General features: G+C 39.7%; 1 protein-coding gene and 1 long non-coding RNA gene across 11 annotated transcripts in view; one reads left to right on the top strand and one right to left on the bottom strand.

Annotated features, from left to right (window-relative positions):
* Nucleotides 1-21,022, top strand: part of Hbs1l (HBS1 like translational GTPase) — a 72,401-nt gene that overhangs the window by 34,687 nt on the left and 16,692 nt on the right. For 7 of the 10 annotated variants that reach the window (XR_013045048.1, XR_013045049.1, XM_006980104.4 and 4 more), the window contains 6 exons: nt 8,087-8,195; nt 11,564-11,829; nt 12,226-12,391; nt 14,933-15,050; nt 17,580-17,726; nt 19,403-19,477. Coding sequence is in view for 7 of the 10 variants with exons in the window: in XM_006980104.4 (XP_006980166.3) it covers nt 8,087-8,195; nt 11,564-11,829; nt 12,226-12,391; nt 14,933-15,050; nt 17,580-17,726; nt 19,403-19,477 (881 nt within the window). In the remaining 3 variants the exon portion in view is untranslated. Of the gene's footprint in view, nt 1-8,086; nt 8,196-11,563; nt 11,830-12,225; nt 12,392-14,932; nt 15,051-17,579; nt 17,727-19,402; nt 19,478-21,022 lie in introns of those variants that run through there. The other 3 variants (XM_006980105.4, XM_076552643.1, XR_013045050.1) reach the window with 2 other exon arrangements.
* LOC121823185 (uncharacterized) lies at nt 10,918-11,686 on the bottom strand. Its single transcript, XR_006064549.2, has 2 exons — nt 11,550-11,686; nt 10,918-11,445 (listed from the first exon to the last, which is right to left on the bottom strand). It is a non-coding gene; the product is annotated as an uncharacterized LOC121823185 (long non-coding RNA).

The following is a 21,022-nucleotide window of genomic DNA, read 5'->3' as shown; positions in this document are numbered from 1 at the left end:
GCTTTTGCAAATACATACATTTAAACTTCATCCTGAAGTAGATACTCATTTTGTGGATAACAAACTCAAATTTTTTTGTAGGGTTGTTCCCTATGTATTTTCTGATAGCGAATCCTTAGATTTCTATCCATATAAGGCTTGTTTAAATTGATGGCTTCTGGATAGAAGCCATGTGTCTATGGGATGTAAATGGGATCCTTTTCAAGTAAGGCAGAAACTTGAAAATTCCTTTATAATGGTGTAGAAAAAGAAGAGGAATTCTAGAATGTCAAGCTTTTTCATGTGTAAATCACCATTATCACATGTGGTTTCTGTCTGCTCTCTTACCTAGTCTTCATTTGACCTCCCAATTTCTAAAACAGTGTTAGTAATTGTCCTAAGAATTTTTAGTTCTACTTATTTTACTTTATACTTACTAAATGGAAAAGGAGTCCTTTTATGTAAATCTGCAAAAGATCCTTAAAAGAAGTCCTGTTGAAGCTGTGTGTGTGTGTGGCGGGGGGGGGGGGGGGGTATATACATATTTCTTAAACGTTTATTGATCCATTTGATCAGTGTCTTTTTTTCCCCCGAGTCTTGGGCCAGATGGAAACTGAAGCCTTAGGTACTCAGGGACATACTTTTAATTTATCTTATGCATTGTGTCTGTTTTTTATAGTTTTGTGTCTGAGTAGTTTATCAGCTTTTGAAAATAACCACCGTTAAATCTAGCAGGAGTCAGTAGCGCTCTGATGCTGCAGTGGTCTACCTTTGCATCCTTTACATGAGTTCACATTGAACAAGAGCCTTCTGGATAAGAGTCCCACATTTCAGCTAGCAGGAGAGCAGGGGAACCATGGAGGATGCATCAACCAAAGAGACAGAAGGTGCCGTTGTCTAAGAATGCTTTATTGCAGAGGGAACTATAGCATGGAGAAGGTGAACTGGGCAGGCAGGCAGGTGATTTGGTTTAGGGCGTAGACCCTGCCATTATAGTGAAATCATTTAACTTGGATGTCCCTTATTTATAAAATGGGAAAACGGCTTGATGAACTGAATAACTTTTATGAAGGATGGGACACAAGCATACTAGGGACAGAATGTTGATCATTAAATATGAATCTTCAGAATGCGTACCTTTGGACCGCCGTCATTTGGTGGGTGAGTGGGTCTTACACGGTTTGGTCGAGGGGCTTGATAATCCGTTAGAATGGTACATTTTACTTTCACCTCACAGTGGCCTGTTGGAATTAAAGAGCTTCTTAGTGTTTGGAAGTCATATATACATATATTCACAGAGCTGGGGATCATTTATTTCACCTCTTTGTGTGTGTAGAAACTTGTCATAACTCCCCATCAGATGGCAGAGAAGGGCCAGCTGGGTGGTATGACATAGGAGGAGTGTGGTAAAACCGTGCCCACCGAGAACATTTCAGAGGAAAGTGAACGTAGTGAGGGGGTAAGGTGATGGCCAGTTAATAGAGGGGCAGGGCTGAGAAGTCAAGACTTCTTCCCAGCAGTCAGTTCCTACTGGTGCATTTTGAAATTTACTGAAAATGTACTGCTCTGTTTCTTGAGATTGTCACACAGTGAATGGATTCCCATTAGGTTGGGGAGGATATGATTGATTATGTGTGTGTGAGTGTTGTGTGTATGTGTCTGTCTATCTTGATCTGAATACTTGTATCTCCTGTTGATCCATGACTGACTCTTTTAGTTGTTAAAATGTGTTTGACCTCAGTAGAATTTGCTTCCCATGCAGCCTGGTACTAGGGATGAGGATGACTTTGTATGTGAACTCTTTGAAGTAGCATACAAAATCATATGTGTATTTACATTTTTTTAGTTAAGAATGGCCTGTGGTTTTGCTGGCTTTCTAAAGGAATGACTTAAAAAGAAGGGAGGGAGGGAGAGAGAGAGGAAGGAAGGACGGACGGATAGGCAGGCAAGCAGGCTGGCTGGTTAATAAAGTGCTTTAATGAGTTACGTTTTGTTATCTACAGTACTGGTATCTTTGTGTTTACTTTTAATTTAAAAAAATTAAATGTTGAATCTTGACTCTTACAGGTAAAAACACACCAAAGTAATATTTACTGCATCTCTAAAAATAGTGTAAGATCACACTGACTTTTCTCTATGCTTACAAGGCCTTTAAAAGTAAAAGATCACAGTATTTCAATATGCTCACTGTGTAAGTGAATCAAGAAAGTTTTACATGAAGCTGTGGAAGATACTAAAAATTAACCTGAAAAGGAAGTTAGAATTATTCTTGTAGGCCTTATATTGAGGCTTTCATCCTGTATTTTTCTTGTTCTTATAATAGAAGTCAAAGTCTACCTTGTCTCCTTTTGTTTTCCTCAGTTGGATGACTCCTTCCAGTTTTAGCACCTACGAATGCCACCACTGCTAACCGTAGCATCCCCATCACTATCACCATCGTTACCACCTCCATCACCATCACCACACACAAAGTACCTCCCTCCTCCGACACTTGCTTCTCTCACAGAGAGCCAGCCTCTCTACTTTTGCTGTCACTGGTCCTTCCTGCACTTTATCCACTGCCTTGTTTCACTTTATTTGTGGTCACTTAGCCTCAGGGCCTAGGAGTTAACTTCATTCATTTCCTGCTCTTCCAGTATCATGGTACCTGTCCTTTTTCCCTCTTCCCTGCTGTTTGGAGGGTCTTGTCTTTTGTGCTTAAGCCTCTCCTAGTTCTTACAGTCATCACTTGAAGCCTCATTAAAGACTTTGGCCTTCAGCTGTCTTCTCATCGGGTCTTCATGGTCATGGCCTGCTAGTGCATCACCAAGGACTTCCATCTGGTTATCATTTGCAGTGATATGCATTTGGCGGCAGCAATTCAGGCTAATTTTCTCCCCCTCAAAATAACTAATTCACACCCTGTTTTGACTGCCATCCCCACCATGACATTTTGACCTGCAGACCCTTCCCTTCAGTAGTCTCCATTTCTCATGCAATGTTCCCAGGTTAGACCTCCTGCTCTCTAAACAACTCAGTCTTTAGAGAGCCGTATCTTAACTCAGGTTTACTTTGTCCTGGCACCTGTTGGGTACAACCTTGACCTTGCATACAACAGTCGGTACCTTTTCTGTCAGTGTCTCGTTCATTACCACAGAGCCTAAAAGGAGTCTAAATACGGTGACCACCTAATTTTTGTTGTTTTTAAAGTTTATTTGAAATGTTTTTAATTGAAACAGAATCACAGTCTCTTCCAGCTACTATTCCTTGAGCCACTTCCATGCACCCCCCAAGTTGAAAGCTCCTTTCTCTTTATTATAAACATGTATGTGTGTGCACAAATATAAATACAACTTACTGAGGCTACTTTTGTTGTTTGTGTGTATATGGTTTTCAGGCTGACTACTTTACACTGGACAACCAAAAAGGGCTCATTCCTGGGAGAGGCTAAGTATCATTCTCTCAGCAGTCATTGGCTGCCTGTAGATCTTTGTTTAGGGATGGGACCTCAAAGAGATTTTCCTCCTTTCACATCAGAATTGTCATTGTACTGGTCTTGTTCACACAGCCATTTCTAGGAGACTGTTTCACAGTAGATTTCCTGGTATTTGGACTCTTACAGTCTTTCCACCCTCTTCCACAAAGTTCCCTGAACTGTAGATGCAGTAGGAGCTATGATGTAGAAGTATCTGTTGGGGCTAGGCTGCCCTTCATCCATTGATCTCTGCATTGTGTCCATTTGTGATTTTCTGTGATAGTCTCCATTTGACATAAAAAGAGGCTTCTATGATGAGGGCTAGTAGCTACACTTATTTGTGGGCATAAGGCTAAGATTTAGAATGTGGTAAGGAAGGAATTAAGCTAGTCTGAGCCCTGGGGAGCTGACTAGGTTTTCAGTACCAGACATGATTTCTCACCCATTGAATGGGCTTTAAGTCTATCAGATATTGATTGCAACCAACATGTGAGTGCCTCTTTTTGCACCTTTATGCCATGCTGGTCATTGTTGTGGGCCATAGGTATTTGAAGCTGGGTAGGACTGTTTAATTGTTTCCCTCTGCCCTTGTGGCAGCCTACATAGAATTTTCTGGAACCATGAAGCTAGATCACAGGAAAGAGACTTTCAGGTCAGATCTAGCTCCAATCAGCAGAGTCCTGTGTCCAAAGTGTATGGTGTCTTCAGCAAGAGGGGCCCATCTTCAGTCCTTGAGAAGCCACCAAGGGCTACATTTATAATCTATACTGTTTTAGGAGTCAGTTGGATTACCCTGACCAACCATTTGAAAGGTTTCTTGTGCCTGATACTGGTTTTTTGTTAGTCTGTGGTTCCTGGGAGGAGCAGAGTCCAAGTGGCTTAACTTTCTTTAAGGTGTGTGGTGTGTGTGTGTGTCCGTCCATATACACTTACATGTTATAATTTTAGGTGAGCATACAATATGATTCCTTGAGGCTGTATCCAACAACTTTGGTGTTCCTTTGTCCCTCATCTCTCCTTCTGTACTGACCTCCACCCTCCCTGTTACTGTTTCCTACTTTATATCACCTGTGTCCTGCCCCGCCCCACCTTCTTTATAATTGATTGGTTTCTATGGTTACTGCATGTTATATGCTGACATTTGAGGATATGGAGCTACAAGGCTCCTGTACAGCTAAGGAAACAATAAGTGAATAAGAAACCCAAAGAATTGGAGAGAATCTTTGCCTGATTTAGAAAATTAATATCCAGACTATACAAAGAATTAAAAAACAAGATTTAATAGACACAAATGATCCCATTTAAAAATGGGCTAGAAATCTAAATAGAGTACTTGATAGAAGAGATAAAATTGGCTAATATCCAAAAACTGTAAATGAAATTAAAACAGTTTGGAGATTTCATCTCTCCCAGTCAGAATAGCTAAGGTGAACCAAACTGGACGAGAACACTGGCTCACCATTATTGGGAGCAGAAGTTGGTGTAGTCACTCTAGAAGCCAGTATGGGGAATCTTCAAAAAACTAGAAATAAATCTACCACATGACCCAGCTTTACCACTCCTTGGCATATGCCCAAAGGACTCAACATCCCACTCCATACACACTTGCTCAGCAGTGACCATAGCACTCTGTTCACAATAACCAGGAAATGGAAACAACTTAAATGTCCTTCAATAGATGAATGGGAATGCCTTAACATATTCCCAATGGAATACTGTTCAGCTGTTTAAAAAAAAAAATCACAGCATTTGCATGGATGTAATGGATAGACCTAGAAAACATTATACTGAGTGAGGTAAGGCAAATCCAGAAAGGCAAATGCTGTGTGTTCTCTCTCTTCTGCAGTTCTTTGAACCTGATTTTTTTCTTTTCTTTCTTTTTTTTTTTTTTTTTTTTTTTTTTTTTTTTTTTTTTTTTTTTTTTTTTTTTTGAGACAGGGTCTTTCTACATAGCTCTAGCTGTCCTGGAACTCACTGTGTAGACTAGGCTGGCCTCAAATTCACAGAGCTCTTCCTGTGTCTGCTGGGATTAAAATTGTGTGCTACCATGCCAAGCTGCCCCTAATTTCTTATGTTTAAGTCCATTCTTTTGTTATTAAAAATCTCAATTATTCATTCAAAATTTTTTTTTTGTCTAGCCTGAGGAAGGAAGTTATTAATGTGGAAGTTTCATCTTTTAGTTCCAAGACACCCGAACCTGCCTTCTGTCCCTTTTGAGCTCCAGCCCAGTGTCTGCTGTGCTTTGTTTGGTTCCTGATCCTTCCTGCCTTCTTAGACTGTAATGTCGGCAGCTTATCCACTGAGCCCTGAGTTTCCTCTTTAGTGGGATCCTAGACCCCATTGGCAGCATTCTACCAGGTCTTCCCCTTCCTGCCAGGCGTTCTTAGTCACGCTACACACCTATAATGTTCATCTGAAGTCCTGACAGCCAGATCGGCTTCCGGATAGCAGAAACTCTGATTTACAGAAGCATTTCCATGTAGACACGCGTGTGTGCTAGCCTGTTGGTTCCGTAACCAGCAGGCCCTGTAGTCAAGTGCATTGTTCCTCCCGCCCTGAAATGGAGCTGTCTAGCATAAGGGCTGTAGATAAATAGTCCCATGTTAGTAGTTCCTGTCAGATTTGCTTCCCAGTGAGCTGTTACAACTTGAAAAATGTCAGTGATGGTGACTTTCCAGTTACAGATGAAAAGATAGGTACTTCTGCTTTCTCACCTTCCTTCTGCTTTTGAACTCACTCTGGCTTTACTTCCTTCACTTCTGAATGGCTCTTGTCAACTACCAGTGACCTTTATCTAAAGTTAGCGGGTTCCACTGAGTTTTCAGCCTCTTATCATCCTATTGGTCAGCAGCCTCAGCTCCTGTGGATGCCAGCTCTGCAGCAGGCCCCTCTGTTGCTGTCCTTGGTGTCCCCTTTCCCTGGGTCCCCATCTCCGGAAAGTGCGTCCTCTGGCATTGAATGCTAAGTACTTTCAGGTTTGTTCCCTCTCTGGCAATCGTGTCTTTGTTTTCAGCTTTCCAGTTCTCTTCCGAATGTGCACTGAATCACAATGCACACTCCAGTTGAAGCCTTGCGTGAGTTTGGTGATGTGCCTACTGGCCAGTGGAGGCTCTCAGAGGTCTGGTTTCTGAATTTGTCTTCATGTCATGGATGTCTTGTCCTGAGAAGGATTGTTTTCACATATTCTGCCTTCGCCTCATCTCCTTTTCTCCTTCCTGCTCTTCGGTCACCTTTGTGGCGGTGTCCCCTTGTGTGGACAGGCATGGGGTCTAATGGTCACCTTTGTGGCGGTGTCCCCTTGTGTGGACAGGCATGGGGTCTAATGGTCACCTTTGTGGCGGTGTCCCCTTGTGTGGACAGGCATGGGGTCTAGTGGTCACCTTTGTGGCGGTGTCCCCCTGTGTAGACAGGCATGAGGGTCTAGTGATCACATATTGTGTGTGGCATGTCCACTTGTGGAGGACAGGCATGGGGTGTCCGGCCCGCTTCAGCTTCTGGGGGCCTGCTTTGTTCACTCAGAAAGACTCCTAAAACAGGGTCACTATACAGACTGCCTTCTGGAATGTGTTTCGGTTTAATGTTAGTAAGTTCCTACTATCTATCTATCTATCTATCTATCTATCTATCTATCTATCTATCTATCTATCTATCTATCTATCTGTTATCTATTTATTTATTTCATCTAGCTAGTTCCCATTTTCCTAGAGAGGCTCTCTAACTAGTGTGTGCTCTCATCAGATCTTATGGCACTGTGTATTAACTCTACACTAACAAGTTTAATTTTACATTGAAAATATCATTTTATGTTCCCTTTCTAGACTCTGAGCACTAACATTTTCTTCTTGTTCACCTTTTCATTTCTAGCAAGGCTGGCCTAGAGTGGGCAAATTGTAAGCATTTTTAGTGAATTTTGTACATTAATTCATCTCTCTATATGCGTTTGCTAGTGTAGCATACTTAGTTTCCATGGTCTTGTGAACCCAGTGCTGTTGGCACTCCTTGAAGATTGCACTCCTTGAAGATTAAGAAAATGCATTTTAAGACCAGAGGATTAACTATGAAGAGTCATAGTATAACTCTGCATAAAGTCTTCTTTGCTCTGCCGCATAGCTTCTCCTTCCTGCTTTCAGGTTTTTCTACATTGTCCTGGCTCTTGTGTTTATGGATAGCTTAGATCTCACAGACTCGAGTACTGTATGCAAGTAAAACACATGAACTGTGCCAGCAAAAGTCATCCGACTTTCAACTTGTTCACCAGTTGATATATAAATCTTAGGGGATCCAAAATAGTTTAGCCATCTGCTAACTGACCAGACAATTTTAGTATTGTGAAAGGGTGTGGTCAGAGAGGTAGGTAGAGGATCTAGGTAAAATGTCAGAATAAGGCTCAGTGCAGAAACCACCTTAACTCTTAATACTGAAACTCAACAGTCAGCTCAAAATTAGGAAGAGATTTGGTGAGGTTAAACAGGAGCGTCCAGACAGTCGGGGATTTCCCAAAGAGGCAGTCGTCTTTGGGCATCATGAGCTCCCTGTTTAGAGAAAAGATATATTTTCAAGGACATGAATTCTCTGTAAATTAATCATGATCTCTATAATATACCACACTTTTCTGGAAATTAATTGTCCTTTTATATTTTACTCCTTAATTAGGAAAATCAGTTGGATCTCGGTCATCTCAGAGTGAGTCTGAAATTGTGCCAAAAGTTGCTAAAATGACTGTATCTGGGAAGAAGCAAACAATGGGATTTGAAGTACCTGGGTAAGACTCAGTCCCTCGCCCCTGTAAAGCATCCATTGTCTCCTGTGAATTGACGAGAACATCTTTTTCAGTTCTGTTTACTAAAGCCCTTTGTGTATTGCAAAGGACAGAGACGGAGTGAGAACTTAGTTTTGATTCTAGCTTTATCATTGTATGACTCACTGTGTGTTTCCTCACGTCAGTGATTGATACTTTAACATTAAACTAAACAAAACTGGTTTGTAGACTAGTTCTATGAGACAGGGCATTCTTAGTACCTCCGGGTAGTGTAGACAAGCAGCACTTGGGAGTCAATGAATCAGACCCAGTGACTTCTGTTAACTAAATATTACTACTGTCTTGGGCTGGAGAGATGGCTCAGTGGTAAGTAGTACAGGCTGTTTTTCCAGAGTACCTCAGGTTCAATTCCCGCTACCCACATGGCAGCTCATAACCATAAGTAGTGCCAATTCCAGGGGATCTGGCGCCCTCTGCTGACCTTTGCAGGCATTGCACACACTTGGAGCACATACATGCAGGCAAAATATCCATACATATAAAATAAAATTAAAGGAAAAAAATTGAAAACAAAACAAAAATATTGCCTTGAAGTTCTTTTCAACTCTTGTGTGTTTGGATATAGTGTGTGTTTGTGTGTGTGTGTTTGCACATTTGTGTATGTGGATGTAGTGAGTATGTGTGTGCTTGCATATTTGTGTGGGGATGCAGTGTCTATGTGTGTTTACGTATTTGTGTGTGGATGTAGTGTGTGTGTGTGTAGTTGTTTGTGTGCTTGCATATTTGCGTGTGTGGATGTAGAGCGTGAATGTGTGTATGTATTCACCCATGCAAACATGCAAAGGCCAGAGATTAGTGGGTATTGCCCTTGCTTGCTCTTTACCTTACATTTTTATTTTTAAAGATTTACATGCTTTTAATTATGTGTAAGTGTCTGTGTGGGGTATGTGCACATGAATATAGGTACCTGTGGAGGCCAGAAGAGGAAGTTTGAGTAAGCCACCCGTGGTTGTTGCTGGGAATTGGACTTGGGTCCTCTAAAGAACATTATGCACTGTTACCATTGTCTTACCATTTGGGTAGACAGCTAGCTAGGGCGCCATGGATCTGCATTTTTGCACCCCCGGCACTGAGATTACAAATATGTGCCACCATGTCCGGCTTTAATGTGGGTGCTGGGAATCGGAACTGAGATCCCCATGTCTGCACAGCAAGCTCTTGCACACCAGTAAGCTGTCTCTCTAACCCTCTTCATTTTTATGCTGAATAAGATGGTTCATGGTATCCAAAACACATGCAGTTACAAAGTCCTAGAATTTGAAACAGCTAAAAAAAAAAAAGACTAAGTCAACCTTGGTAGTACTTGCTATTTTAAAGTCAGTCTCTAGAATTCTAGGAGTTTTTCCTAGAGAAGGAAGTGAGTTATATGTGTCTCAAATGAATTGTAAAATGTTAATATTTCGCATCCTTAAGATTGTTCAGAATTTTTATTCTCTAAATAACACTTTTGCTGGACATGGTGGCAAACACTTTCTGTCTTACCAGGAGGGAGGTGGAGACTGGAAGGTCAGGAGTTCAGGGTCATCCTCAGCTACATAGAGTTCTGGACCAGCTGAGGCTCTATGAGTCTCTGTCTTATAAAAAACAAAAAGTACTATTTATAAGTTATGTATATGTCACTTACCAAAGCATAAAAGGAGAAAGTCATCAAATATTAACAAAGATGACTTCTGCTTTCAGCATTTTGAAATAGAGTCTCAGGAGCCTTATTGTGTCTCCTTTTATAGAAATCTGTGGTAATGGGAATGTATGTCCCCATGTTAGGTGGGGAAGAATTTTAACAGTCTCCCACTAAAGTGTTGGGATTTAAAAGCAAGATTTTATTCACTCAATTTCAGATTCAGTGTGGGAAAGAGCTCAGGCCTAGGAGGCAGGATTCCTCCAGTGTGTATTAGTTCAGTGATGGGTGAGATGGAACTCACATTATCATGTAACTTTAACCTGTTCAGGTCTTTTTGAGTTGTGGTTCAGTTCTAAGAGTTTGCTAATGTCCTTTCTCTCTTAATTATGATTAAATTGATGCAGATACCTTTTTTATTCTTAATGTGTTGAGTTATATTTAACTCTGTTATAGGAACCTCTTATTTTGTTTCATTTGAGACAGGGTCTCCACTGTGTAGCCCTGGCTGGCCCAGAACTCATTATGTAGACCAGGCAGGCCATGAACTCACAAAGATCCACCTGCCTCTGCCTCCTGAGTATTGGAATTAAAGGCATTTGCCACTGTGTCCAGCTAGGGAGTCTTTGCTTGAACAAAATAAATAAAATACACAACCCTTACATTAAGAATGTCACAGTCTTGATGTGGAATGTTTCAGAGGCCTTAGCAGCCAGCACAAAAGCTTAAAGTACTATATTATACTGGAGATACACACAGAGCTCCTAAGCCAGTAACTGAAATACTGGGTAAAATGACGAAGAAAGAGAAGTGTTGGGTACACGAGTAACTGGTGAAGATCAGTGTCAATAAAGTATTGCTTTTATAAGTCCAAACACTGAGCTAGGTTATCACACTGTGCCTAATATACCATCGCAAATATACTCAATCCTGATCATCTCATTGCAAATACACCTGGTTCTGATTGATAAACAAGGTCAATACTTAGATGAGAGAATGTAAAATATACACTGACAGTTCATTTCTCCATATATTTGCACACATGTATTCATTGTTTGGAAGGCACTCTGTTTTATTAACATTGAGAAGTATAACAATACCTCTAGAACATAGGTAAGTAGAACTGATTCAAATATCACATGTAGGATAGATACTCTACACTTAAAATCATTAGTATAAATTAGTGTCTAAGTGCCTGAGTCAAGAAGAAAAATTAATCCTTTAGTTTTATAAATTAATGGTCTCACTTTTGGAAAGTTTGTTTAGAAATAAGAAATCACATTAATTAGTTAAGATCATAAAATTATATGAGAAAGTATCTGAAAAAATTGTCCCCAACTTATTCTTTCAGTCATGACAGTCGCTCTAGGCCTCGGCCCAGAATGATTCTTTTCAGATCTTCGAGGCATTTGAAAGTTTCCAATAGCAGTGTTTACCTCATAGGATGCAGAAGTTGCTGGCTGTAGCCCGACTGAGCACCACCATACCTTCTGCATCTAGTGTTTGGTAGACAGCTCTCCCAGGATTCCAAGTCTGCGTTTGTGTGGATTGGCTCTGGTCACTTTTCATTTCCACCTTAACAAACGTGAATCACTTAACTGAGATCCAAAATGTAAGGGATTACAAAGAGGCATCTCTGCTCTGACACAATAGGACAGCAGTTAAAATGGCTTCCTGACCTTTCTTTCTGTAGCTTAACCTCTGAGGAGAATGGAGACAGCCTGCCTGCTCTTCACAGAGGCCCTCCTGGTGACGATGGCAGCATTGCTTCTCCTAACGTTCCTGGGACCAGCACTCATAAATCTGCCCTCCTACCTCCCTCCATTCAAGCATCAGAAGAGCTGAGTTCAACTCCAGCAGCAGTGAAAAAGTCTGGCAAGCTGAGGCAGCAGATAGACGTGAAGGCAGAGCTGGAGAAGCGCCAGGGCGGGAAGCAGCTCCTCAACCTGGTGGTCATTGGTATGCCCGTATTCTAGGCTCCCAGCCGCTTGGGGCAGCAGAGACTTAAGGCAGAGGCATTGCATCATAATGCATCCTAGCCACCCTGGGTGCAATGGTACCATGTTACCAAGGAGGGCATCAGACCTGGCTTGTGGCATTTTCATTTCCTGAACACTTTGAAAATGGGATGTATTTTTTTTTTTAAAAAAAAAATGGGAAAAACTACCCTCTTTAAAACAATATGCGCAACACCCCCCACTCACACACCCTGTTTAGGTGTTTTAACCTTGATAAAAATCAGTATTTGTTACTCCAAATACTGCCTTGAGCTATTGAATTACAGTCATGCAATGCCTCAGTGTGAACAACGTCTGACAATGTACCTAGTATTAATCCTGAATCAATTTTCCTTAGGTCATGTTGATGCTGGGAAAAGTACTCTGATGGGCCATATGCTTTATCTGCTGGGTAATGTAAACAAAAGAACTATGCATAAATATGAACAAGAATCTAAAAAGGCTGGCAAGGCTTCATTTGCATATGCATGGGTCTTGGATGAGACTGGAGAAGAAAGGGAAAGGTAGTCACTATATTTCAAAATTTTCAGTTTAAAATAATGCAGTCCTTTTAAAATAAGTGTGCAATGTGTGTTGAATATGTAAAACATAAAATGTTAGAGAAAACTTAACAAAATCTTTTGTTTTGTACATTGTTTATGCTTTTATTCTGCGAGAGTAGGGGAAGCATACATCTAAAACCAAACAGCAAAGCCCGGAACCACCTCCCGAAGCAGCAGGTCCCCTAAGTTGTTTTTGCTGCAAGAAGAGCTGGCACTTGTCACTCCTCAGCCTATCACGCTGTCTTGACTTGGAGTTGAATTTGACTCGGTCTTGCACCAGCTTATGAATGAAAGGGAAAGAGCGTAACTGTCTTCTGCCTACATTCAGAGTGCCCAGCAGGTCCAGAATAGAGAACTCCATGGTTTTCTAATTCGTGTTCTATGTTCTCGTGAGATGGTCCAAAAAGAAGCAGTGGAATCTATCTAGTCAGTTAGTCCTTCTGTCTCAGGACTTAGTGTTCATTTGGGTGGATTCTAACAGAAGGAGGAAGATAATCACCAATTTCTGGCCGGAAAATGAGAATATTTCTTTTGAAGTATTTTAAAGCATAAGCGTATATCATATTTAAGGCTATCAGAGATGGAGAAGCAGGGGCCATCTACATAAAGTGAAATGACAGACACAGAACAGCTAAGTCCAAGAGAATGAGGCCCTGTGCAAGCTCTTCCAAGTTAACAGTTTGGAACGTCTCTGGTGGCTTTAATCTGAGTATTAGAGAGTGTATCTGGATTTGCAGACTTTTCTACGTGTGTTCATTTTCTGCAGTCCTCTCTACATTATAATGCTTAAGTAAGTCAGTTCTCAGTAAAGCAGGTTATATTAATATTTAGTGTTTCTCATAACCGGGTATTTGTATCATCATGGTCTTTCTCCCTTGTGTGGGTATCTTTTTCTCTGTATATTATTGCAAAACTGCTTTCTTTAACCTGTTACTTGCCATATTTTGAAAAACAGTAGAACTGCATGTGACAGCAATATCAGAAGCCCAAGTAATTCCCACCAGTTTAACAGACAGATTATCAAAGACTATGGCTTTGTTTTCTTTGCATAACCTGATTATGTGGATTAGTAGACTAAGAAGGGTGTAATTGAAGCTGGAAGACCTTAGTAAAACTTCTTCATTATGTGTCAGCACTGAGTGCAAGTGAGCTACTATGCACTTATTCCTATGGTGACTGAGCGTTTGAGCTTTCCAGCTGTAGCATCTGCTTATTGCAGTAACACTGTGGTTGCTACCTTTCTATCTCCCACCATGTTATAATTTAGACTGTTCCTCCATTCTGTAGACAGCAGAAGTTTCTGAGTACATATCAGAAGTGCTTTTAGCTCATCTCACAGTGTAGTGCTGAATGGCCTTTTAAAAACTGGTATGTTCTTTATTCTACCATGTGAAATATTTGCAAATCGGTGTTGAAGAAATATAATAGAAAATAATAAGCTGGGTGACATTTTCATATCTTTATGAAAGGATATAAACCCCTAGGTGTTGGAGAACATTAAGCAGGATTAGGCATCACTCTGGCAAGCTCAAGTGGCTTGACTAAGGAGACTGACACCCCTTTGCCATGGCAGACCTCTAGTTTATTATTGTAGTTTTGGGACTCTTGTTATTAAAGGAAGGCTAAATTGTTTTAGTTTGAGTGGTCTAGAGCAGTGGTTCTCAACCTTCCTAATGCTGCGACCCTTTAATACAGTTCCTCATTTGTAGTGACCCCCAACCATAGAATTACTTTGTTGCTACTTCATAACTGTAATTTTGCTAGTGTTATGAATTGTAATGCAAATATCTGATCCCTGTGGAGGTTGTGACTCATAGATTGAGAACCACTGATCTAGAGCAAACCTAGTTTATTGCCCAACTGATTTCTCCTCTTATGTTTCCGAGGTTTCTTGTCGCCATTTCTAAGGATTGGAATCTTCGTTTTGTGTCTGAAAAGAGGTCCTGGTTTGGTCTCTAAGAGGGCTGAAATGGAATATGAAGCAAACTGCCATTTATCTCTCTTAATTTTGTTAAAAATTGGGCATCTGATACCTCTTGTATTCAAATTGTAACTATTGGCTAACTTTGCAAGTGAAAGTTGTCTGTGTATATTTCTATAATTAGTGACATATAAACACTAGAACGTTAGAAAAGCTAATTCCTGAAAGTATCATTTGTCCCGTTATCTTTTCTTCATGTGTATTTATTTTTCTCTCATCTAGAGATGTGTATATATAGCTTTCTTTGTTCATAATTATAGTTTCTTGCCAAACATCAAAGAAATGGGAAATACCTATCATTTCGATTGAGTTTGCTATATATACAACCTTGGTTTCAAAACATACAGGGATAATGGTTATAGCTGATATTTCAGTCCTTTGCTTCATTATACAAAATAAATATGTAAAAGTTCCCATTATTATGAAGAATTTAGGTTGTCATGAAGCCTGTTATTAAGAGGTTTAGCTCACATCACTGACTATTTCTACAGTAGCTTTTAACCATCTTATGTTTGTTTAAGGGGAGTAACAATGGATGTTGGCATGACGAAGTTTGAAACCACAACCAAAGTTATTACATTAATGGATGCTCCAGGCCATAAGGATTTCATTCCAAACATGATCACAGGAGCAGCCCAGGTACCTGTATCTTAACTGAGTAATTCACACTGATTGTATCTTCAGTTTTTGACATCCACCAAACTTGCAATTATGGTGTTTTAACTCATAAAATATTTTAAAATTGAAAGTTTTACTTTTAAGAGGCTAGAAAAAAAAATGAGATATATTGTATTTTTCGTGACCTGTTTGTTTGTGCTATCTAAGCTTCCCGCCATGTTACACTGTGGAGGTATCAGAGATGGAGACTTTGGTGTTAAAATTATGGTATACAAGTGTAGATTTTTTGACACACACACCCCATTTATTGCTAAAATTAAAGTCTGACATGGTAATGAACACTTTAAAGTAGGATTAAGCTAGAAAGAGTGTTTGAGTACGTAAAAGAGGAAATACTAGAGTCACTCCACCGGACAGAGGACTCGGATCCTACTTTTGTTGTTGTTGGGTGGTTTTGAGACTGGAGCTTGCTGTAAGTTCAGACTAACCTGGAATGTTCCGTGTAGCCCAGACTCTCAGTGTCGCCTCCAACTCTGAGCTCCGTTTCCACCTTCCACATGCTGGGGTCATAGGTGTGTGCTACCATGCCGAGCTGACGGGTGCTGAGTGTAGTTTACACGAGAAAAGAATGTAAAGAATGTGGTGTTATATGTAGATTCCAGACTCACTTTATGACCATTTCATCTCCCACTATGTATGGGAAGGATTATATGGTAATCATTGTGAGATTCTTATAAACCAGACAGTACAGGAAACAACAATAAAACCTGCCAAACAACTAAAAAGCTATGTGGGCTGTACCAAGAGGCGAGAGCACTGAATGCTGTGACTGGAAATCAGCAAACCCTTGAGAGACTGTATTGCCAGTCTCAGATAGTTCAGAAGGGGAATAAAAGGCATTTAGTCACCCTAGCCTGAGTGTCTCTGAGCAGCATTCTTTGAAACCTACCCAGACAAGACATTGACAGAAATGATTGGTAAGAATGGACCTGGAAGAAGAGAAATGGAGCATAGTTTTTTGCAAAATTTTGTAAACCACTTCCCCAAGATGGAAGTAGAATAAAAAATTGCATAAAGAATGGTTAACCTAAGAGTCGTGGGAACCAGAGGCTGACAGGGAATGTGAACTTTTCCTTTCTGCTTTGTAGATTTGCGTGTGAAAGGAGAAATGTTTGTGATCCAAGGTTCTGTAGCAAGCTTTTTCCTTGGCCGCCAGCTCACAAATAATGGCATGGAAACTTATTAATTATGAAAGCTTGGCCTCAAGCTAGACTTGTCTCAACTAGCTCTTATAACTTCAGTGAACCCATTTATATTCATCTATGCTCTGCCATGTGGCGTTACTTCTCTTCCTCTTGCACTTCCTGTTTCTTCTCCTTGTCTGGCGGGCAACTCCACCTTTCTTCTCAGGGTCTCTGTCTGCCCGGAAGTCCCGCCTATACCTCCTGCCTAGCTATTGGCTGTTCAGCTTCTTATTACACCAATCACAGCAATGCAAGTTCACACAGTGTGCAGATACCGCACTACAAGGGTCTATTTTAGTAGCTGCAGAAGATGAACGTGTGACCGTTGGTAATTCGTGTCATAGTTTTTCTCACTATAGGTAATATTCTCCTAGCTGAATGTCTTTGTAGCCATAATTGTTTTGGTAAATTAAATTCCCAAATGTGGAATTAATAGGAAGTAAAATGTGCACAGTTTGGGGGCTTTTGATATTTACTTTTAAAATGCCCTTTGGGAGGTTGTATAGTCCCATAACAAATATGTACAAGAACACCCCTGCTGCCTCCAGTGAATTACTTTGTCTTTTAAATTACTAACCTTGTGACATCTAAAAATAGAATCTGGGAATATGTAGTTTTGATTTCTTTTTAAATGGGGGACTTTTTAAATATAAACTTTTTGGCTATTTGTACTTCTTGAGCAAATTCCTGGCTTATATTTTACCTAATTTTCTAAAGAACTCTGTATTCTTCTTCTTCTTTTTTTTTGGTAAGGATGACACTCAAGATTATTTGCCATCTTTATGTTTTAATTTTGCTTATGTCCCCCTCCCCCCTCTGGCTAGGCATTTTAATTTTTTTTGTAATCAAGGATAGACTTTCTTATTGCTCTTTTTTATTATGCTTATGTATTTGTGTGTGTATGTGTGTGTGTCTGTGTGTGTATGTCTGTGCTTGAGACACATCATTCCTATGGAGGTCAGAGAACAGCTTGTGGAAATCAGTTCTCTCATGCCAGCATGTGGGTCGAGGACATTGAACTCATCTAGTCAGGCTTGGCAGCAAGTAGCTTTACCTGCTGAGCCATCTTGCTGACCCGCTTCCTGTTCTTTATGTCGTTATTATTGGTGTCACACAAGTATATAATCATATTGAAAAATTTTAAGCTGTCTGTAGTAGTCTTCCATTTGCTTTGGTGTTTGGTTTTAGGTTGGGGTCGTGTTACAGCCTGCCTTTAAATCTGACCAAATGGTGAATTGAGTAACCTGTCCTTTGCATGAAAGGAGTGTGATGTTCTTCCTAGCTTTGATTCTCTCTCTCTCCTCAGGCTGATGTAGCTGTTTTAGTTGTTGACGCCAGCAGGGGAGAGTTTGAAGCTGGATTTGAGACTGGAGGACAGACACGGGAACATGGCCTTTTGGTCCGATCTCTTGGAGTGACCCAGCTTGCTGTGGCTGTCAATAAAATGGACCAGGTATCTAAAGGGCTCTGGGAGACTTCGTTTCTGATGTTAAGATGATATTCTGGTAGCTGGAGAGATGGCTCTGGGGTTAAGAGCATCTGTTGCTCTTTCAGAGGACCTGGGTTTGTTTCCCAGCACCCACATGGTAACTCACAACCATCTGTAACTCCAGTTCCCAGAGTCCAGCACTGTCTCCTGGCTTCTATAGGTATTCAACACTCACGTGGTACAGATGCATACATGAGGCAAAACACTCATGCACATAAAATAAACACATTAAAAAAATTTACATGGGACTGTTCTGCCCATGTAGATACCCACAGATGGAACTGGTATGTATTTTATTAGTCTAGCTGCCATATTAAGTAAAATAAATTTGCTATCCTTTAATTAACTGAACATGGTATTATTAATTTTTAAGCAAGAATATCTTAATTTCAAAATGACGTTTTGGAACTTAAAACTTTTCAATTACAAAATAACATGCATCACTGTAAAATGAAAATATAAAACCATTTCATTGTATATCCACCAATTTTATTTTTCCAGATAAGAGTTTTCATATTTTTTCTCTCCATCACAACCATTGGGTTATAATACATGATTACCTCCTTTGTAAAAAGTTGACAATATTCTAATGCATGTTTTCCTAGATAAAGAAGTTTTTATGGCTTTATTGTAGGCTATGTTAAAGATATGATTCATTCTAACAGTCTAATTTTGAAGATTTCTACTTGTTCTGGTTGTGGGTATACGTGAGTGTATATTTTGAAATGGCTTGTTCTCTGGGCCTCGGGCCATATAACTTTTGAAACTTGCTAAATATGATGTGAGTGCCTTTGAGAAATGTGCTGATTATTTTACTCTTGGCACATGTGGTGTATTTATGACTCTAAATGGGAAAATCAACTTTGATGAAAAAAATATTTTCTAATTTGATACACAGAGCATACTTCATTTGTTAACTTCATTGTTTTATGAATAGTATTAATATTTAAGTGTATTTTTCCTTTGTACATGGTTTGTACATCATTTTCCATCTTGGTTATTTGGACATATACAATATGTATTTTGCTTATTTTTGTGCTTAGGTATTTTCTTCATCCTAGCTTCTATATTCACCAATATTCTCTGTTAGTTCTTCTGTAGTTTATTATTGTGGTTTCTCTAGCATTTTTTGTATGAAAAATTTCAAATGTAGAGAAAACTAGAAAGCTTTTTGGTAAATAGTCATATTGTAGCCACAACATAAGATTCTAGACTTTATTGCTCACACTCCTCTTATGGTATTTATTTCCACATAATTATAGACACTGGTATGCATACACCTAAATTCTGCATATGACCTAGAGTTGACATTACATACTTGTCTAGTATGGCTGAGGTGGGTGTCAGTACTTTTTTTTTTAAATCTATGTTTGGTTAAAGCATGATTTAATAAATTACTTTTCTCTCCAAATACGAAATCATTTTTAGCATAACTATTAGATTCTAACTGTTAGAGATTGTTGGCTTCCTGTTTTAGCAAAAGTTAATCTTAGGTCATATTAATGGTAAGATTTTTTTTTTCTGAGTTTTAATTTTAATTTATATTTTATATATTTGGCCATGTACATTTTATTATAGAATTCCGATTTTATGTGTCTGTTCTCATGCATAACTCTAATTATAAATTGGATCTTTATCAGGTAAATTGGCAACAAGAACGATTTCAAGAGATTACTGGAAAACTTGGGCATTTTCTTAAGCAAGCAGGTTTTAAGGTATGATGATTTTAAGTGAAATTGGTTTGTTTATTTCTCTAAGTCGTCTTACTGATCTAAGAAAATAAGCTAACATATTAATATTCTTTTCCGGTCTTTTTGGTTTTGAATTGTTACCTGACACCATTTCCCTCCCCCCTTCCACTCCCTCCAGGCCCTCCGATACCCACCCTCCCTGTTCACTTTCAAATCATGGCCTCTTTTCCTTTAGTTCTGCTTTTATATGCGTGTAAGTACAGCCTGCTGAGTCCATTTAGTGTTGCTTGTATGCGTATGATTTCAGGCTAACTCCTTGGTACTAGTTAATCAATTGGCTCATCCTTGGGGAAGACTACTTCTCTGTCTCTCTCTCTCTCTCTCTCTCTCTCTCTCTCTCTCTCTCTCTCTCTCTCTCTCTCAGCATTCCTTACTTGACTGTTCTTTGTCCAAGGATGGAGCCTTAGACAAAACTTACCCCTTCGATGTTAGCCTGTCTGTTGCTTCTATCATTGATTTTACTTCAGCATTCATATTGTTGAAGTGTCATGGATGTAATTTCCCATCATTTCTAGGGCACAGTCTTGCAGCAGACTGGTCCTCTGGCTCTTTCTTACATTCTTTCTGTCTCCTCTTCCACCATGTTTCTTGAGCCTTAGGTGTGTGGGATTATGTTGTAGGTGTATTAGTTGGAGCTGGGCACCCCACAGTCATTTCTGTGCATTTGATCGTTTGTAACTTTTGTAATGGTCCATCTGCAGCACTGAGAAGCTTCATTCATGAGGTTGAGAAGCTACGGTTATCTATGGATAAAAGAATAGATATTTAGAATGCACTTAGGGAATATACTAGTTTAGTAAAAAAAAAAAAAAAAAAAAAGTAGGTTCTCCTCCAAGATCCATAACCTCACTAGCCATGGGTGGTTGCAGTTTTCCCATATCAGGCATGATTTCTCTCCTGTTAAGCAGGCCTTGAATCCAGTTATGCACTGTTGGTTACTGCCAAGACGTAAGTACCACTGTTGCACCTCTAGGGTTCTCTGGCCATGCTACTCATTGTTGTGGTGCAGAGGTGTCTCAACTGAGTGGGACTGTTGATTGCTTCCCTCCCTTGGTAGCTTGCTAATCCGCAGGGAGGAGGCTTTAAGGGCAAATCCCATTCAATCCCCCCTGTGTGGTGTCTTCAGCAACAGGGTCTTCCCTGCAACTTCTGGAGACAACCAAGGACAGCAGAAATACCCTGTATTCTTTGGGGAATCTCTTGACTCCACTCACCAACAACTTGAAAGTTTCCTTATGTCTAGTACTGGAGTTTTTGTTAGATAGTCTGTGTCTCTTAGGGTAGTCTTATCACCCAACTGGTATAACTTCATTAAAATATGTATATAACATATATATATATATAATAATATATATATATATTCAGTAAATATATACACACACACACACACACACACACGTATTATATGTGATTTTATAGAAATATAAAATATATGAACCTTCTGGCTTCTCCATAATGTATAATAGTCTTATTTATACCTATCCCTCTCTTTCCTTCTATATTGATATT

Source organism: Peromyscus maniculatus, chromosome 16 (assembly GCF_049852395.1).
Source record: "Peromyscus maniculatus bairdii isolate BWxNUB_F1_BW_parent chromosome 16, HU_Pman_BW_mat_3.1, whole genome shotgun sequence".
NCBI lineage: Eukaryota > Metazoa > Chordata > Mammalia > Rodentia > Cricetidae > Peromyscus > Peromyscus maniculatus.
The sequence above is the reverse complement of the archived record's forward strand: the minus strand, read 5'-3'. Positions and strand labels throughout refer to the sequence as shown.